Source organism: Cololabis saira, chromosome 11 (genome assembly GCF_033807715.1).
Source record: "Cololabis saira isolate AMF1-May2022 chromosome 11, fColSai1.1, whole genome shotgun sequence".
Taxonomy (NCBI): domain Eukaryota; kingdom Metazoa; phylum Chordata; class Actinopteri; order Beloniformes; family Belonidae; genus Cololabis; species Cololabis saira.
In genome coordinates this window covers 17,541,625-17,558,122 of record NC_084597.1, presented here as the reverse complement: position 1 = coordinate 17,558,122, position 16,498 = coordinate 17,541,625, and the positions used below count along the sequence as shown (strand labels likewise).

Here is a 16,498-nt window from a genome sequence, read left to right as displayed (position 1 = left end):
GTAGTGGCATCCCTGGCTTCATGATCATCTCCACAGCAATAACCTTTCTGAACAGTTCCAGTTTAGTTTCCGCCCACGTCATAGCGCAGAGACCGCTCTCCTAAAGCTCACCAACAACCTCCTAATGGCAGCTGACTCCGGACTATCATCCATTCTCATCCTCCTCGATCTGAGTGCAGCCTTCGAAACCATCTCCCACACCATCCTCCTCAACAGGCTTGCATCTACTGGACTATCCGACTAGGGTTGCCACCCGTCCCGTAAAATACGGAATTGTCCTTTATTTGAGAACAAAATGTTGCGTCCCGTATTGAACTAATACGGGACACGATTTGTACCGTATTTTCATTAACTTTTACACCATATTCTAGTTGAATTATTGAAATAAATTAACCTTTACACCATATTATAGTTGAATTATTGAAATAAATTAACTTTTACACCATATTCTAGTTGAATTATTGAAATAAGTTAACTTTTACACCATATTCTAGTTGAATTATTGAAATAAGTTAACTTTTACACTATATTCTAGTTGAATTATTGAAATAAATTAACTTTTACACCATATTCTAGTTGAATTATTGAAATAAATTAACTTTTACACCATATTCTAGTTGAATTATTGAAATAAATTAACTTTTACACCATATTCTTCACCTGTAGGCTATATTACATATGGGCTGATATGGACATACATAGCATAGGAGGATATTTCAGTTGCTAGTATGGTTGGCTGTCAGTACAGTCATGCAAGTTCAATGCTATTAAAGCACTTTAAACTTTAAATCAAAGCATTTTGTTTGTTCATATAAAATAAAGGAAAAAAAGGGGTCTCCCGCACACTGTAAAGTCAAATGCAAAAAACTTTAAAAGGGTAAACAAATAAGCAACGTTTCGGTTCATATAAAATAAACACATTTTTATTCAGTTTAGAAGTTTTGGGGCTTTTTTTGGCTCCTGCGCTGCTGAAATCAGGGCGTCCCTTATTTCTATTTCTGAAAGGTGGCAACCCTATATCCGACACACCCCTGGACTGGTTCATTTCCAACCTCTCCGGCCGTACTCAGTTCATCCAGCTAAAGACATTCACATCCCAACCCTCTCCCGTCTCCTCTGGTGTTCCCCAAGGCTCTGTCCTCGGCCCCATCCTATTTATCATGTATCTCCTTCCTCTTGGTCATATTTTCCAAAAATACAACATCCATTTCCATTGTTACCCGGACGATAACCAGCTCTACCTCTCCTCCAAACCCACATCCACCTTCCCGCCCCCCTCGCTTTGTGTCTGTTTACAGGAAATCAAACCCTGGCTCTCTTCCAATTTTCTCAAACACAACAGTGATAAAACTGAGGTCCTCCTCGTTGGTTCAAAATCTGCTCTCAATAGCACCCCCTGTTTCACCATTTCCATTGACAACTCCTCTGTTTCCCCCTCCCCTCAGGTTAAGAGCCTGGGTATCGTCCTTGAAAGCTTGTTGTCATTCCAAACCCATATTTAATGTTGTTACCCATCTGAAACCACCTCCACGCGAGCCAGGCCACCCAAACCCTTCCTGGTTGACCTGACTCCAGCAGTCCTTTATTTCAGTTTCAGTAGCAACGTCTGGAGTAAGGACTGTTGGATTAGATGGACCAATTTGATCAGAATCAATGTAAGGGGGCAATAGTTAGCTTAGCATAGCTAAGCTAGGGTTGCCACCTTTCAGAAATAGAAATAAGGGACGCCCCGATTTCGTCAGCACAGGCGCCATAAAAAAGTGGACATTACCCAAACTTCTAAACTGCTAAGAAATGTATTTATTTTATATGAAAAAAACAAAATGCTTTGATTTAAAGTTTAAAGGGGCGGCAGTAGCTCAGGTGGTAGAGCGGGTCGTCCAATGATCAGAAGGTCGGAGGTTCGAATCCCGCTCTATCCCAGTTGCTGTCGTAGTGTCCTTGGGCAAGACACCTTACCCAGCTTGCCCCGTGTGTGGGGCAATGGGGAATGTTGGTGGTGGTCGGAGGGGCTGTTTGGCGCGGAATGGCAGCCACGCTTCTGTCAGTCTGCCCCAGGGCAGCTGTGGCTACAAATTGTAGCTTACCACCACCAGTGAGAATGTGTATGAATGAATAATGATCTAAGTGTAGCACTTTGAGATTCATTGAATGGAAAGTGCGTTACAAGTTAAATCCATTATTATTATTATTATTATTATTATTATTAAAGTGCTTTAATAGCATTGAACTTGCATGACTGTACAGACAGCCAACCATACTAGCAACTGAAATATCCTCCTATGTTATGTATGTCCACACCAGCCAAGATGTAGAATATAGTTACAGGGGAAGAATATGGTGTAAAAGTTAATTTATTTCAATAATTCAACTAGAATATGGTGTAAAAGTTAATTTATTTCAATAATTCAACTAGAATATAGTGTAAAAGTTAACTTATTTCAATAATTCAACTAGAATATGGTGTAAAAGTTAATTTATTTCAATAATTCAACTAGAATATGGTGTAAAAGTTAATTTATTTCAATAATTCAACTAGAATATGCTGTAAAAGTTAATTTATTTCAATAATTCAACTAGAATATGGTGTTAAATTTAATTTATTTCAATAATTCAACTAGAATATGGTGTAAAATTTAATTTATTTCAATAATTCAACTAGAATATGGTGTAAAAGTTAATGAAAATACGGTACAAATCGTGTCCCGTATTAGTTCAATACGGGACGCAACATTTTTTTCTCAAATAAAGGACAATTCCGTATTTTACGGGACGGGTGGCAACCCTAAGCTAAGCCTAACTGAAATAGCTGGCTTGTGGTAACTGATGTAAGGTGTGTGTTTAAACTAACTTGTGAATAAATCATCATAGTGACTTTTGCTACCCAAAAACAATTAGTTTTCCAATGCAAAATGCAAAGTTGGTTGAGACAAATAGTAATAGTTAAACATGAATAATTGTAAATTTTCATTTTTGAATGTGTAAATGTAATGCAGTTATTTAAGCACTATAGAAGAAACAGTGGTCTTCTTAAATGCTCACCTGATCATTTAAGTTAAAATTGTTACCATGAAAAAACAAACAAACAAAACACACTCTCAGGCTTGTTTGCCCCACCTGAAGAAAAATGAGCATCAGAACCTTATGTGTATCATGTGTATCAAAGGTACCTATGATTACATGAACGGTGGGTGATGTTACAGAGGGTTTTGTCCAGGTGATAAATCTCCCTTCTCTTTAGGTGAGCTCAGTTCCAGCTGTGCAATTGTTTTTGGCTGATAACAAGTTCATAGTTTCTTCAGAGGAACTAAAATCAGCCGTATACAGACACACATTCATCCAGAGAAAGGTAACAGAGTAACAGAAACGACTAGTCATGTCCTCTATTAGCTTTATTTTCAGTCTCTAAGTCTTTAATATTTTCGTAGCGTTGGTCTCACCCAGCTGGGTGATGTTCTTCTATGTGGTGGATTAAATTTATTCTCCCAAATGTTTTGGGTTTTTTTTCTCTCTGGGTTATTATTACCTTACAAGCTGTACAAATTGGTATTGATTTTTCAATACTCTGCGCTGATGCATTTACTGACAACATCCACCCCCATCCACCCAAAGACAGGAGGAAACATTGGATTTCTCAGTGTTGTGCATATGATGCACTTACTGAGCAGAAAAACCCACCAGTGAGTAATCACTTCATTCCCACCACCCAAAGCACCACCCTGGGTGTGTACAGAGATTCCAGTTTGACTCTTTATCAACAGTGATACCTGGACACTGATGGTGCTGCCCCGTCTGCTGCTGTTCTGGCTCTCTGACACTGTCACAGAGCTGCTGCAAAGAGCGTCGAAGCCCAGGATACCGCCAACACAGTCCCCAATAACACACACCTGCATAAGACAGCAAAACACAAAATCATGAAAGCACCAAGGCAAACATGTGCATCTGCACGTGCAGGCACCTACACACTGACCTGGCCATTGAAAGACGCTCCTTCTGAAGACTTGTTGAAGTCACTGTACACCTGATTGGCCCGTAAAATGACGGTTGCCACGGCATCTTGGTACTGTGGCGCAGAGGTAGCCAAAAGAGGCAGAGCGGCAAGTGGGATGTGGTCCTGGCTGCTGGACAGATAGCCCTCGTCGTAGCTGTAGGGGCTTAGACTGCAGATCACAGACAGAAGTGTGTGTTGTGTCTGCACAGCAGGTCATGAATGTTATTAGAGAATGTTGTTAAGATGCTGCTTGCTCACTTGGAGACGAGGGAGAAGGCGTCGACACACACAGCAGGACAGGGGACCATCCGGATGGCGATGCGACCCAACGCTGCGGGATAATGGACCCTCATCACAGTCTCAAAAGCCCCACTCAGAGTGTTTACATCGGCTTGCTTGCTGCTCTGTTCACCTGCAGAAAGAAACACAAGCAGAGTTACGTATTTAAGAGAGTTACGAAGCTGAATGGTTTTGCAAAGGAAGTCAAAGGCACCAGTCAATGCTAATGTGCTAACAAATATATAAAGCTTTTTATTTTTGCAGCTTTTTCTTTTCTTTTTGAAATGCCAGCATTTTGCTCAAAACCAAAATATCAAGATATTTTGTGCTTCTGTGGTTATGTTTTGATTATGTCTCAAAAAGTCTGCTAGTACAGTGAGAATTAGACACTTTGTTTGTCAGTTTTATCTTGTGGCATCTCACAATAGCTTTGATCAGAGCTTTTATTTTTTATTTCCAAAACATGTTCAATAATGTGTCAAGGAAATCTACGTCAAGCCTGTAAAATTTCCTTAATCTTTGTGTTATATTGCTGTAAATCGTATCATTTTAGTTTTTTTTTCTTTTTTAAATAGTTGTGGATGAAACAGTTGAGTAACTGAAAAAAATGTGCCAAATATGATTAAAATAACTGTGTAATTTTCATAAAAAAAGAACCAAACAATGAGGTTGCTGCAGTACCAGAACCTGTGTCCAGTATGTTGCCACCATGCAGAACCAGAATGAGGACGTGGATTTTGGACGGCTGAGGACATTGCTGGGATGAACAGTCCTGCACATAAGAAAAAGAAAAGAAAGAAAGGACTAGCATGTGAGGGAAAAGTAAGGGAATAAGGGAATCATATGGAAGGAAATCTGTATTATCGGATTTTGAAAGAAAAAAAAGAGATTTAATTTCTAGCACTGAATATTTATGCATTGAAATTATGTATCTAAATGTTTTTTAATGTAACCTCAAAAAATTCAAGCACAACATCCGGGAACCCAAAGAAGAGCAATTGATTCTAGATTCATTATCGGAACGTGCATCAAGCAAAAAGAACAAGCACAAGTCACCCCAGTACAACTTCAGCTTGCATGGTGACCGGTTTTCAGCCATGTCCAATAATAATGGGGCTTCGGTGTGTTTTAACTCTATTATAGGCAGACGCATAACCCCGACAGTATGCCGGTTATGCTGTTTACATGCACGACGATGCATGTCCAACAATGATGAGGTTTCTATTTGTTTTAACTTTATTATATGCTATCAGTGTGGTTTGTGTCTGTAGCTCTTGATTTGTGTGTGCATATTATCTGATTTGTGTGTATTATTAGTAGTGTAACCTGCTCGAATTTACAGAGAAAACGATAATTATGAATTCAAAGAGCCTCCTACACACACAAATCGTAAAATACGCATGCACGAATCGCCTTATTCACACACATAAAGTTATAGATTCGCACAAATGGTTTTGACACTCTTTTCACTCCTCCAAGAAGCCTCACAGATTCGTCCGTACATGGTGCATTTAAGTACTGGTGGAAAACTGGGTCATCTGAATCTTAATCTGAGTCTAGCCTTATTTCCCTCGAGGTCTGTCAACACTCATTACAGGTGAAAGGCAGGGGGGGTTCACCCTGGAAGGGTCGCCAGTCTATCACAGTACATGCTAACACACACAGCAACGGGCATTTGTAATCATCAGTCAAACTAAAATACATGTTTTTGGACTGTGGGAGGAAGCCGGAGTACCCAAAGCAAACCCACGCAAGCATGAGGAGAACATGCAAAAGATGATAGAGGTTCCTGTGGGAACAAATGGACTGATGAGCGCACCACCTGAGTGCACAAACCCCGGTGGGAACGCGGCATAACTCTCCAGGATCTTTTTCTTAGACAGCTCATACGAATGAAAAACAACAAAGCAGGATAAAAAACATTTGATAAACATATCTTAGTTACTGTATTAACTGATTTCTTCCCATCTTTGTTAACACTAACATCCACTTTCATGAAGATGGAGGAGGCAGAGAGAAAAGAGGCTGATGTAAAACACCATGGGGAAGTCCGACATCCAAAATGAATAAGCAACAAGCCAACGTGGGGACGGGAAAAAAGGAGAAAAAAAAACATAACCGAGAAGTATGCAACGGTGTAAATACAAAGTATAAAAATATACATAAAGTTGACCCGATTGAAAAGAAAAGTGTCATGATGTAGGGTTTTGGTTGGTTTGAGTTCTTCTTTTTCTTGTGAACTTATGTTTTCCATCTTTGGTATCTGCTTCAACAAAGAATCCTGTTTCTGATTGTGAAATCTTCAACATGTTTGACTTCCTCTGCTGGTTCTCTGTCCTAATTAAAACAAGCCTTTATGCTCACTGAGCTGACGTTCTTCCCTTTTCAGGCAGCAGCAGACACAAAGAAAGAGAGCCTTTTTTTCTTTTCTTTTCTTTTTCCTCTAGATATGTAAAACCCAAATGAAAGCTGCGCTACAATTACATGTAAGTGAAATTTTGAGGAATATCATTATCCACCAAACCAAGGCTTTTTGGTCTAATGGAGACAGGAAATAAATGATAGAATACAGAAGAAATAATACCTCCATCTGAGTCTCCTCGTTGTTCAGGCGGGTATACTCCTCACTCGACCCCTGATAGAGAGTTTCTGTGAAATCAAACATCATCCGTTCTTTCACTAATGCTTAAAAGATAAAAGATGAATTAAAGTGTAATTTTATGTCCCTTTGGTCCGGGATCCGGGACGTTTATTTTCATTTACCTTGTGCTTCATCTCCTATCGTTTCTATTTTGTCCATGAGATCATTTGAGTTCCACTTGGTGATCTCTTTGCAGAACATTTCCTCATTATCAGAGAGGGCCTCTGCAAAACACACACACGCAGACTCTCTGAATTACCCGACGACTCTTGTTTATTCACCACTTTAAAAATACTGAACTGGTATCAACTTGTACTTCACGGATTTTAGGCTTTCAAATTTCCAAAATAAAGCAATGTGTTCAATCATGTATGAGCAGAACCTAAGACTTTTTCTTATGTATGATGTCCAAGATGAAATGAGGAGTGCTGGTTCTACGAGGTGAGTGGAGGCTGTGAGGAAGAGTTGCATCTCTGTCCCTGCTGGTGTCCTGCAGGAGCTGATTTGGGAACATGAGGTTCCCGACCCTTCACTGAGGGGTGGTTTGGTACCTAATTAGGGTTGCCACCTTTCAGAAATAGAAATAAGGGACGCCCTGATTTCAGCAGCGCAGGAGCCAAAAAAAAAGCCCTAAAACTTCTAAACTGAATAAAAATGTGTTTATTTTATATAAAAAAACAAAATGCTTTGATTTAAAGTTTAAAATGCTTTAATAGCATTGAACTTTCATGACTGTACAGACAGACAACCATACTAGCAACTGAAATAGCCTCCTATGCTACGTATGTCCACATCAGCCCAGATGTATAATATACATACAGGTGAAGAATATGGTGTAAAAGTTAATTTATTTCAATAATTCAACTAGAATATGGTGTAAACGTTAACTTATTTCAATAATTCAACTAGAATATGGTGTAAAAGTTAATTTATTTCAATAATTCAACTAGAATATGGTGTAAAAGTTAGTTTATTTCAATAATTCAACTAGAATATGGTGTAAACGTTAACTTATTTCAATAATTCAACTAGAATATGGTGTAAAAGTTAATTTATTTCAATAATTCAACTAGAATATGGTGTAAAAGTTAACTTATTTCAATAATTCAACTAGAATATGGTGTAAAAGTTAATTTATTTCAATAATTCAACTAGAATATGGTGTAAAAGTTAATTTATTTCAATAATTCAACTAGAATATGGTGTAAAAGTTAGTTTATTTCAATAATTCAACTAGAATATGGTGTAAAAGTTAACTTATTTCAATAATTCAACTAGAATATGGTGTAAAAGTTAATTTATTTCAATAATTCAACTAGAATATGGTGTAAAAGTTAACTTATTTCAATAATTCAACTAGAATATGGTGTAAAAGTTAACTTATTTCAATAATTCAACTAGAATATGGTGTAAAAGTTAATTTATTTCAATAATTCAACTAGAATATGGTGTAAAAGTTAACTTATTTCAATAATTCAACTAGAATATGGTGTAAAAGTTAATTTATTTCAATAATTCAACTAGAATATGGTGTAAAAGTTAATTTATTTCAATAATTCAACTAGAACATGATGTAAAAGTTAATTTATTTCAATAATTCAACTAGAATATGGTGTAAAAGGTAATTTATTTCAATAATTCAACTAGAATATAGTGTAAAAGTTAACTTATTTCAATAATTCAACTAGAATATGGTGTAAAAGTTAATTTATTTCAATAATTCAACTAGAATATGGTGTAAAAGTTAATTTATTTCAATAATTCAACTAGAATATGGTGTAAAAATTAATGAAAATACGGTACAAATCGCGTCCCATATTAGTTCAATACGGGACGCAACATTTTTTTCTCAAATAAAGGACAATTCCGTATTTTACGGGACGGGTGGCAACCCTATACCTAATACATGTAGATGGTTTACATCCCCAACAGTAAGTTAGATTAATTTATGGTAATTTCTGGGTGAAGCCAGGGACAGAATATTTTCTTTTTTGCTAATGATGTGACCCTGAATCTGTGTCTCTATTAATAAAAAGAAATGCTCTTGAACAACCGTACTACCTGAAAACGTTTATAAATCAAACCTTAAGCTGAATCGTCGAGTCTGACTGTAACATTGTTCCAGTGGTTCATGTTTAAATGTCAGGACGAGCAGCAAGTTTCTGAGCTGTTACTGATGCGGAGTGAGTAATGTGATGGTCTTACCGTGAGCATCGAAGAACTCATCGTCTGTGCTGTCGTCTGAGTCTCTGGCGATGCTCTGCATCCTCCACTCTGAAATGTTCTGATGAGATGGACTCGCTGCAGACACAGACAGATGTCATTAGATTGCTCTTATCTTCACAAAGTTTTTCAGCTGTAACTCATATGCTGGAAATGTGAACAGTTACAAATATCAGTTCAATTTGCTCTGAAGGAGAACTAATAAAGGCTGACCTCCTCTCTTCGATGACCTGTTGGATGATCTGGAGGATGTGGACCACTGCTTGGTGAGCTCCCCCCGAGACTCCAGGGACTCTGCAAACTTCCCTCGAGCCCCCTCGGCCTCAGCGGCCGACCCCGCGGCCTCTGCTCCCTGCTCGGGGTCTTGGCTGACGGAGGAGCCGTTGGTTTCGGCTCCCCCCTCCTCACTGAGGCTGTACTGTGCCATCTTCTTGGCTAAAGCCAGCTGGGTCTCCAGCTCCAGCTGCCGTATGTCCTCTATGGTCAAACCGTACCACTCGTCCTGCCAGCACCACGCCTGCCGGTGAGCTCGAACCATCACTTTACGCAGGCCTGTGGCAGAAGTTCACCCCAAATACAGCAGTTAAACTCAAAAATCAAGTAAAAATGTGGCATCGAAAGAAACTACTGAGATTTACAATCTTTTTCAAAATTGCCCCAGTCAAAACTAGCAGCAGTTATAAATATATACAAAGATAAAATATACATAAGCACTACAGAAACAACAACATGTACCTCAAAGACTGCCTATATAAAAGCTATATTATTATTATCTAAATTATTTTTAAAATCATGGTTCAAGTGATTTTGGAGCTGATTCCAAGTTCAGGGAGCATTTCTCCACCTCAGTTTGGAGGAGTTTTAGGTAAAAATAGAACAAATAAGCTGTTGGAGCAAAGACTAGAACTTCCAGAGCTTTTTTCCAAGAACGTAAGTCTGCAGGTACCAAGAGTAGCTTTGTAAATAAATATATGCCGGTGTCTAGGTCCGTGGGAGGACAAAGCAGATGATGCGACGTGAACATGCTTGAGATCAGGGATGAGCTTCAGAGCTCAAGAGTGAACTGGATCCAGTGGAGGATGACGTTATGAAGAGGGATGCAGATAAATCCCATCACTAGGGGTGGGCAAAAATATCGATATGGCAATATATCGCGATACTTTTCCAGCCGATTCAATATCGATATTCAAAATTTGAATATCGATTTTTTTTTTTTTTTTTAATTTATTTATTTTTTTTTTTTTATTATCCCCGATTTTTTTCCCATTATATCCCCCAGTGCCTCTACCTAAGTGACAGTCCTGGGAATTGCCACTCTCTACCAACCTTGGGAGGGCCCTGCACTGAGCTCCGGTTTTATTTCACGTTTTATTTCATTTTATAATTTATTTTTTATATAACACAATTGCCTGTCCTTAAAAAATGAAAAATAATGGACAGAGGTTTATTTATTTATGGATTTATATCTATACTGACTGATCACTGTGCCTGTCCTTGGTTTTAGTACCCATCTTTCTTGTGTTTATTATCATTTGCCACATAATTAAAGCAACCTCATAGTAAATTTAATGTTATTTCATATGATGTAAATAATATGAAAATATATACAAATATGTTGTAACTTTAGCTTGTATAGTTATAATAAAACATTGTTTTGACTCAGTTTGTCCCATGAATTGTCACTATAATCTGATGAACGTGCAACTCGGATTTTAAGATCCGTCACTATCATCTGATGTACATATATACAACTTGGATTTTAAGATGTGTAATGCATTTTAAAATTTTTCGGTGAACTATGTAGAATATAATAATCGGGATATCGCATAATCGGGATATCGCAATGTGTATCGTATCGTGGCTCAAGTATCGTGATGCGTATCGTAACGTGAGGTTCTTCCCAATACCCACCTCTACCCATCACCACGGTCCAGCATGGACATCAAAGTAGCTGAGAAAAAGTTTTCACATTAGTTCGCAAGAACATCAAGTTTGATGAACATCTTGTACCCATGCGCGTGTTAACTGTCAGTTACGGGTAATACCGGTATGTTCAACTGTGTGGAGTGTTGTTACTAAACTTTACAAGGCTGACGTTAAATACAACATACACCAATGGTTGTGGCGCTCAAAGCTCGTAATAACATGATACGACACGTAAATAAGAACCTGTATCAACATTATCCAGTTCGATGTATTCAGCGGTTTTATCAAAGCCGCTTCATCTTCATCGCAGCCTCTCAACTCCAACTCAGTCAGCTTAGTATCCCCCAGTGAAGGTTTAGCACTTGTTATAAAAATCTGTGTTTAGTTATAACCTGAAAAAGCAGTGTCACTTTTTATTTACAACATTAAAACAGATTTTTAACCCCACAGGAAACACAAAGGCAGCTGCAGTGGGCGTGGACGGTTATCAGACACCCAAGAACATCCCCCTCCATCACCAAGAGAGGAAGGTGATGCAGGATAAAACGCTTGACTGTTACAGACTAGTCAATTACTTTAAAAGATTTGCTGGTCTTCACTTCAGTGACGAAGGTTCAGGTTCACCGGACAACATCCACCAATCTATCCTCGGCTATCTTCTGCATTACACAATATTTTGCAGCGGAGATGGAGACCAGAGAATACGACTCCATCGCAACTCATTTCACTATTTAAGCTGGTTAATTTCATTAACATGTCAAGCCTTTTGTCCAACATTTACGAATCAACACAGAGCGCTGTCATACATGAGCTTGTAGCTGAGCGCCCAGTTACAGATTCTTACATCTGTGGAGGATGAAACGTTGGCAGGATTTAAATCCACTCAACACGGCTGCTCCTGAGCTGATGGACTTGGACTCGCAGCCAGCCGTCGGCCGTGTAACCTCGGCTGATTGCTCTCCTACCCAACCTTTAATACTTTGCCGCACCTCATCTGGCTTTTTGACAACTTTTAGATATTTCTGAGCTTAAAAACGGTAATCAAGAGCAGATGATGGCAGCATGAAGTTACAGGCCAAACAGGCTGAATCAGGAGCGTCAGGGAGGAAAACACATTTTATGCTTGAAGGTGTGTTGATCAGAGGAGCAAGTAAGAACGACATGGAAGCAGAGCAGCTGCCGCTTCATCAGCCTGGAAGTAAAAGCTGCGAGGGAGCGAGAGCCGAGTGCATAAACAGTGTCAGATCACAGCCGTGAAACAGAAGCGGCCGACACAGGCAGGAAATTAATCCAGCGTGCGTCGTTATCTCCAGGAGCCAGGCGCCTCTCGAGAAAAACCTTCTGCACCTTCTCAGCGAGGTAGCTTTAGCATTTTATCTGTATGCTACTTACTTTTTCTCTTTTCACTAAAAAGCCTTGTTCAATTTATTTTTCACTATCTCCTGCTGAGAGTTTTTATTTCATCTATGGCTCAGATAAGATGTTCTTATAGAACTGCTCGTCAACTATGAAAGTCATAAATATCACTGAGTGGTCTTTTCAGTCTTTTCGGGGTTACTGCATGTTTTAAGGCTTGTTCACTGCTGCTGTCATTTACACCACAGTCACATTAGGGATGGGCGGTATGGACTAAAAAATGATCACGATAATTTCTGGCATTTATACCGATTAGGATAAAAATGACGATAAAAAAAATACCAATTCAACTCCACCTTTTTAACTATAAATCTATCTCGCTCTCAGATCCGCCATGTTTGTCATCAACGGGAATTTATCTTTCTTTCTTTCTTTCTTTCTTTCTTTCTTTCTTTCTTTCTTTCTTTCTTTCTTTCTTTCTTTCTTTCTTTCTTTCTTTCTTTCTTTCTTTCTTTCTTTCTTTCTTTCTTTCTTTCTTCCCTTCCTCTTTTCTCCCTTCCTTCCTCCTTTCCTTGTTTTCTCCCTTCCTTCCTCCTTTCCTTGTTTTCTCCCTTCCTTCTCCCCTTTCCTTCCTTCCTTCCTTCCTTCCTTCCTTCCTTCCTTCCTTCCTTCCTTCCTTCCTTCCTTCCTTCCTTCCTTCCTTCCTTCCTTCCTTCCTTCCTTCCTTCCTTCCTTCCTTCCTTCCTTCCTTCCTTCCTTCCTTCCTTCCTTCCTCCTGCTCCTCTCCTTCCTTCTTCCCTTCCTCTTTTCTCCCTTCCTTCCTTCTTTCCTTGTTTTCTCCCTTCCTTCCTTCCTTCCTTCCTTCCTTCCTTCCTTCCTTCCTTCCTTCCTTCCTTCCTTCCTTCCTTCCTTCCTTCCTTCCTTCCTTCTTTTTTCCCCTTCCTTCCCTCTTTCCTCCTGCTCTCTCCTTTCTTCCCTCTTTCCTCCTGCTCTCTCCTTCCTTCCTTCTTTCCTCCTGCTCTCTCCTTCCTTCTTCCCTTCCTCTTTTCTCCCTCCCTTCCTTCCTTCCTTCCTTCCTTCCTTCCTTCCTTCCTTCCTTCCTTCCTTCCTTCCTTCCTTCCTTCCTTCCTTCCTTCCTTCCTTCCTTCCTTCCTTCCTTCCTTCCTTCCTTCCTTCCTTCCTTCCTTCCTTCCTTCCAAAAATCAACTTTACACAAAAACGTCATCAACGGGAATTTATCGTTTTTACCGCGACATGACAAATTCTTATCGTGAGGAATTTTTTGACGGTATATCGTGAACGGTAAAATATCGCCCATTCCTAAGTCACATACATGTCTCCACCATGAAGTGTATATCAGCAGCAACACATGCTGATCAATACTGATTTTATAGCGTCCACTAAAGCCACTCTATGTATTGATACCATTTCTGACCACATGGGGCCGAACATATCTGCTGTGTTCGACAAGAGAATTGTATTTTTCTTCTCTGTCGCCTCGACGCAATGGGAACACCATCGCGTTTCAGAAGGTTTCTTTCGTGAAATCACGTTGACCTCATTGAGTGTTCAACTTCCGGTTTTGCTTTTCTATGCGACAGGACCTTAATGGAGTTTGAACGGGTGGATGTGGAACAGTGTATGCTTTTATTGCAAATGTTGCATCCTAAATAGGGGTGTAACGATACACTAATCTCACGATACGGTACGATATACGATACTGAGGTCACGATAACGATACGATACGATATTATAGCAGTATTTTTTTTTTTTCTGGAAAAATTGTCTTTTTTTTGAAAGACACAAAATACAAAACAATGCTGTGTGTTTGCCCTATTGTTACAGTTTGTAATTCTTTATAACTGTTTAAGTTTTAAAGAGAAAGCCAGGCCAACCATTTTCCACAAACTGAACTAAAAGTAAATGTCAGGTTTGCATTATGCATCTTTAGTTTCATACAAGTACAAATATTTTGCCACAAACTGAATAGTTTCTCTCATGTATGATTTGACTTTTTTCTTTTCCAGAAATGTAACAACTAAAATTAAATAAATAAATAAAAGTAAATAAATACATACAATTTTACATCATAAAAAAGATTGATTCATGCTCACCTTATAAGTGTAAGAGGAGATTTATTTTTGTTAAGAAGTTTATTTTGGTAATTCAGGGTTCATTATTTTATAAATATATTCTTTATATTCTGATGTAAATCAGGGACTATAATGACACTAGTCAGTTTATCTGTAGTGATTAGTTTGTTTTAGATTGGCCGGAGTGATACAGCACTAGGTGATGGGTTGATGTTCTAAAATCCTACGCTGTTGAGGGACATTAAAGTACACTGGAACTCAGCAGAAGTTGCCCCCGTGTTTATCCTACTCACGACCCGAAAAAGGTTTAATTTAATAAGGTAAGGCTTAACTCTACACCAGCCTTACATAAGTAAAAGTTCAGAGCTCAAAACGGGACCGCAAAACGAGACTAGTTTCTTCTGAGCGGAGTAAGATTTTGGTCCGCGGGTCGAGATGCGGCCGCGGTCGTGGTCGGATGCGCGTTACTAGTCAACACAATAGATTAATATTAATAACCCAATATCGCGATACAGTTTGTCACCTCCACGACACGTATTGTGACGTTTTTGTATCGCGAAATTTCGTGGCACGATATATTGTTACACCCCTAATCCTAAACGAAAGAGAAGGTGTGCGAGGAGGTGGTTTCTATGCTCTTTCAACAAATCAATCAGAGGGGGACAGAGCGGAAAAGCAAAGTGCTGGAAATGATGCAGTCCACCGACCAATCTTGCTTGCTCTCTGCGTCGGATCAACACGTAGTCAGAAAATTATGGAGGTGCACTTCGGGTGTGTCGTGACGTGTCGATTCGACAGAGAACCATAAATCAGGCTTGAAGCCACAAGCACAGATATTTGTGGATGGGCGATATTTTATCGTTCACGATAAACCGTCAAAAAAATTCCCCACGGTAAGAATTTGTCATCTCGCTGTAAAAACGATAAAGGAAGGAAGGAAGGAAGGAAGGAAGGAAGGAAGGAAGGAAGGAAGGAAGGAAGGAAGGAAGGAAGGAAGGAAGGAAGGAAGGAAGGAAGGAAGGAAGGAAGGAAGGAAGGAAGGAAGGAAGGAAGAAAGAAATTAGCCTGAAAGAAAGCAAGAAAGAAAGCAAGAAAGAAAGAAAGAAAGAAAGAAAGAAAGAAAGAAAGAAAGAAAGAAAGAAAGAAAGAAAGAAAGAAAGAAAGAAATTAGCCTGAAAAAAGAAAGAAAGAAATGAGTCTGAAAGAAAGAAAGAAAGAAAGAAAGAAAGAAAGAAAGAAAGAAAGAAAGAAAGAAAGAAAGAAAGAAAGAAAGAAAGAAAGAAAGAAAGAAAGAAAGAAAGAAAGAAAGAAAGAAAGAAAGAAAGAAAGAAAAAGAAAGAAATGATGATGAGATAGATTTATAGTTAAAAAGATGGAGTTGAATTGGTATTCTTTTTATCGTCATTTTTATCGTTATCGGGATAAATGCCAGAAATTATCGTGATACATTTTTTAGTCCATACCGCCCATCCCTAGTTGGCATCCACAAGCCAAGACCTTCAGCGCTGACTGGAGCGGTTCGCAATCAAGTGTGAAGCATCGGGGATCAGAATCAGCACCTCCAAGTCTGGGATGGAAAAGAGGGAGATCCCAGAAACAGGCAGCTAAAATGAGTTTCCTCCACAGGGTGGCCGTCAATGGGGTTCTGGTACCTGGTTAAGATGCCTCCTGGAGGTGTTTTGATCTATAACTGGTAGGAGGCCCAGGACACACCAGAGGGGGATTATATCTCATGGATGACACGTTGGTATTCTCCCAGAAGGGTAGTTGACCATGGAGAGGCAGGGTGGGGCTTCTCTGCTCAGGCTGCGACCCCCAGACCTGAGCATGGATAGCTACTGAACGGGTGGATGGATAATTACTGCTTTTAGACTTCCAGGGGCTTATTTTTGGATTTGTCTAAATGTTTTCAGGGTGTTTTTGACATCTCAGAGTTAACTGTAAGACCTGACTCACAAAGGAGGACCTGCGCTCTCTCAGGGCACCTCC

At 39.2% G+C, this 16,498-nt stretch overlaps 1 protein-coding gene across 2 annotated transcripts in view; it reads right to left on the bottom strand.

Annotated features, from left to right (window-relative positions):
• Nucleotides 1-16,498, bottom strand: part of LOC133455042 (membrane-associated phosphatidylinositol transfer protein 2-like) — a 113,261-nt gene that overhangs the window by 26,065 nt on the left and 70,698 nt on the right. For both annotated transcript variants that reach the window (XM_061733857.1, XM_061733858.1), the window contains exons 7-14: nt 9,348-9,686; nt 9,117-9,212; nt 7,034-7,135; nt 6,855-6,919; nt 4,952-5,042; nt 4,250-4,403; nt 3,971-4,160; nt 3,768-3,887 (exon numbers count right to left, since the gene is read on the bottom strand). In XM_061733857.1, coding sequence (XP_061589841.1) covers nt 3,768-3,887; nt 3,971-4,160; nt 4,250-4,403; nt 4,952-5,042; nt 6,855-6,919; nt 7,034-7,135; nt 9,117-9,212; nt 9,348-9,686 — 1,157 coding nt within the window. The remainder of the gene's footprint in view (nt 1-3,767; nt 3,888-3,970; nt 4,161-4,249; nt 4,404-4,951; nt 5,043-6,854; nt 6,920-7,033; nt 7,136-9,116; nt 9,213-9,347; nt 9,687-16,498) is intronic.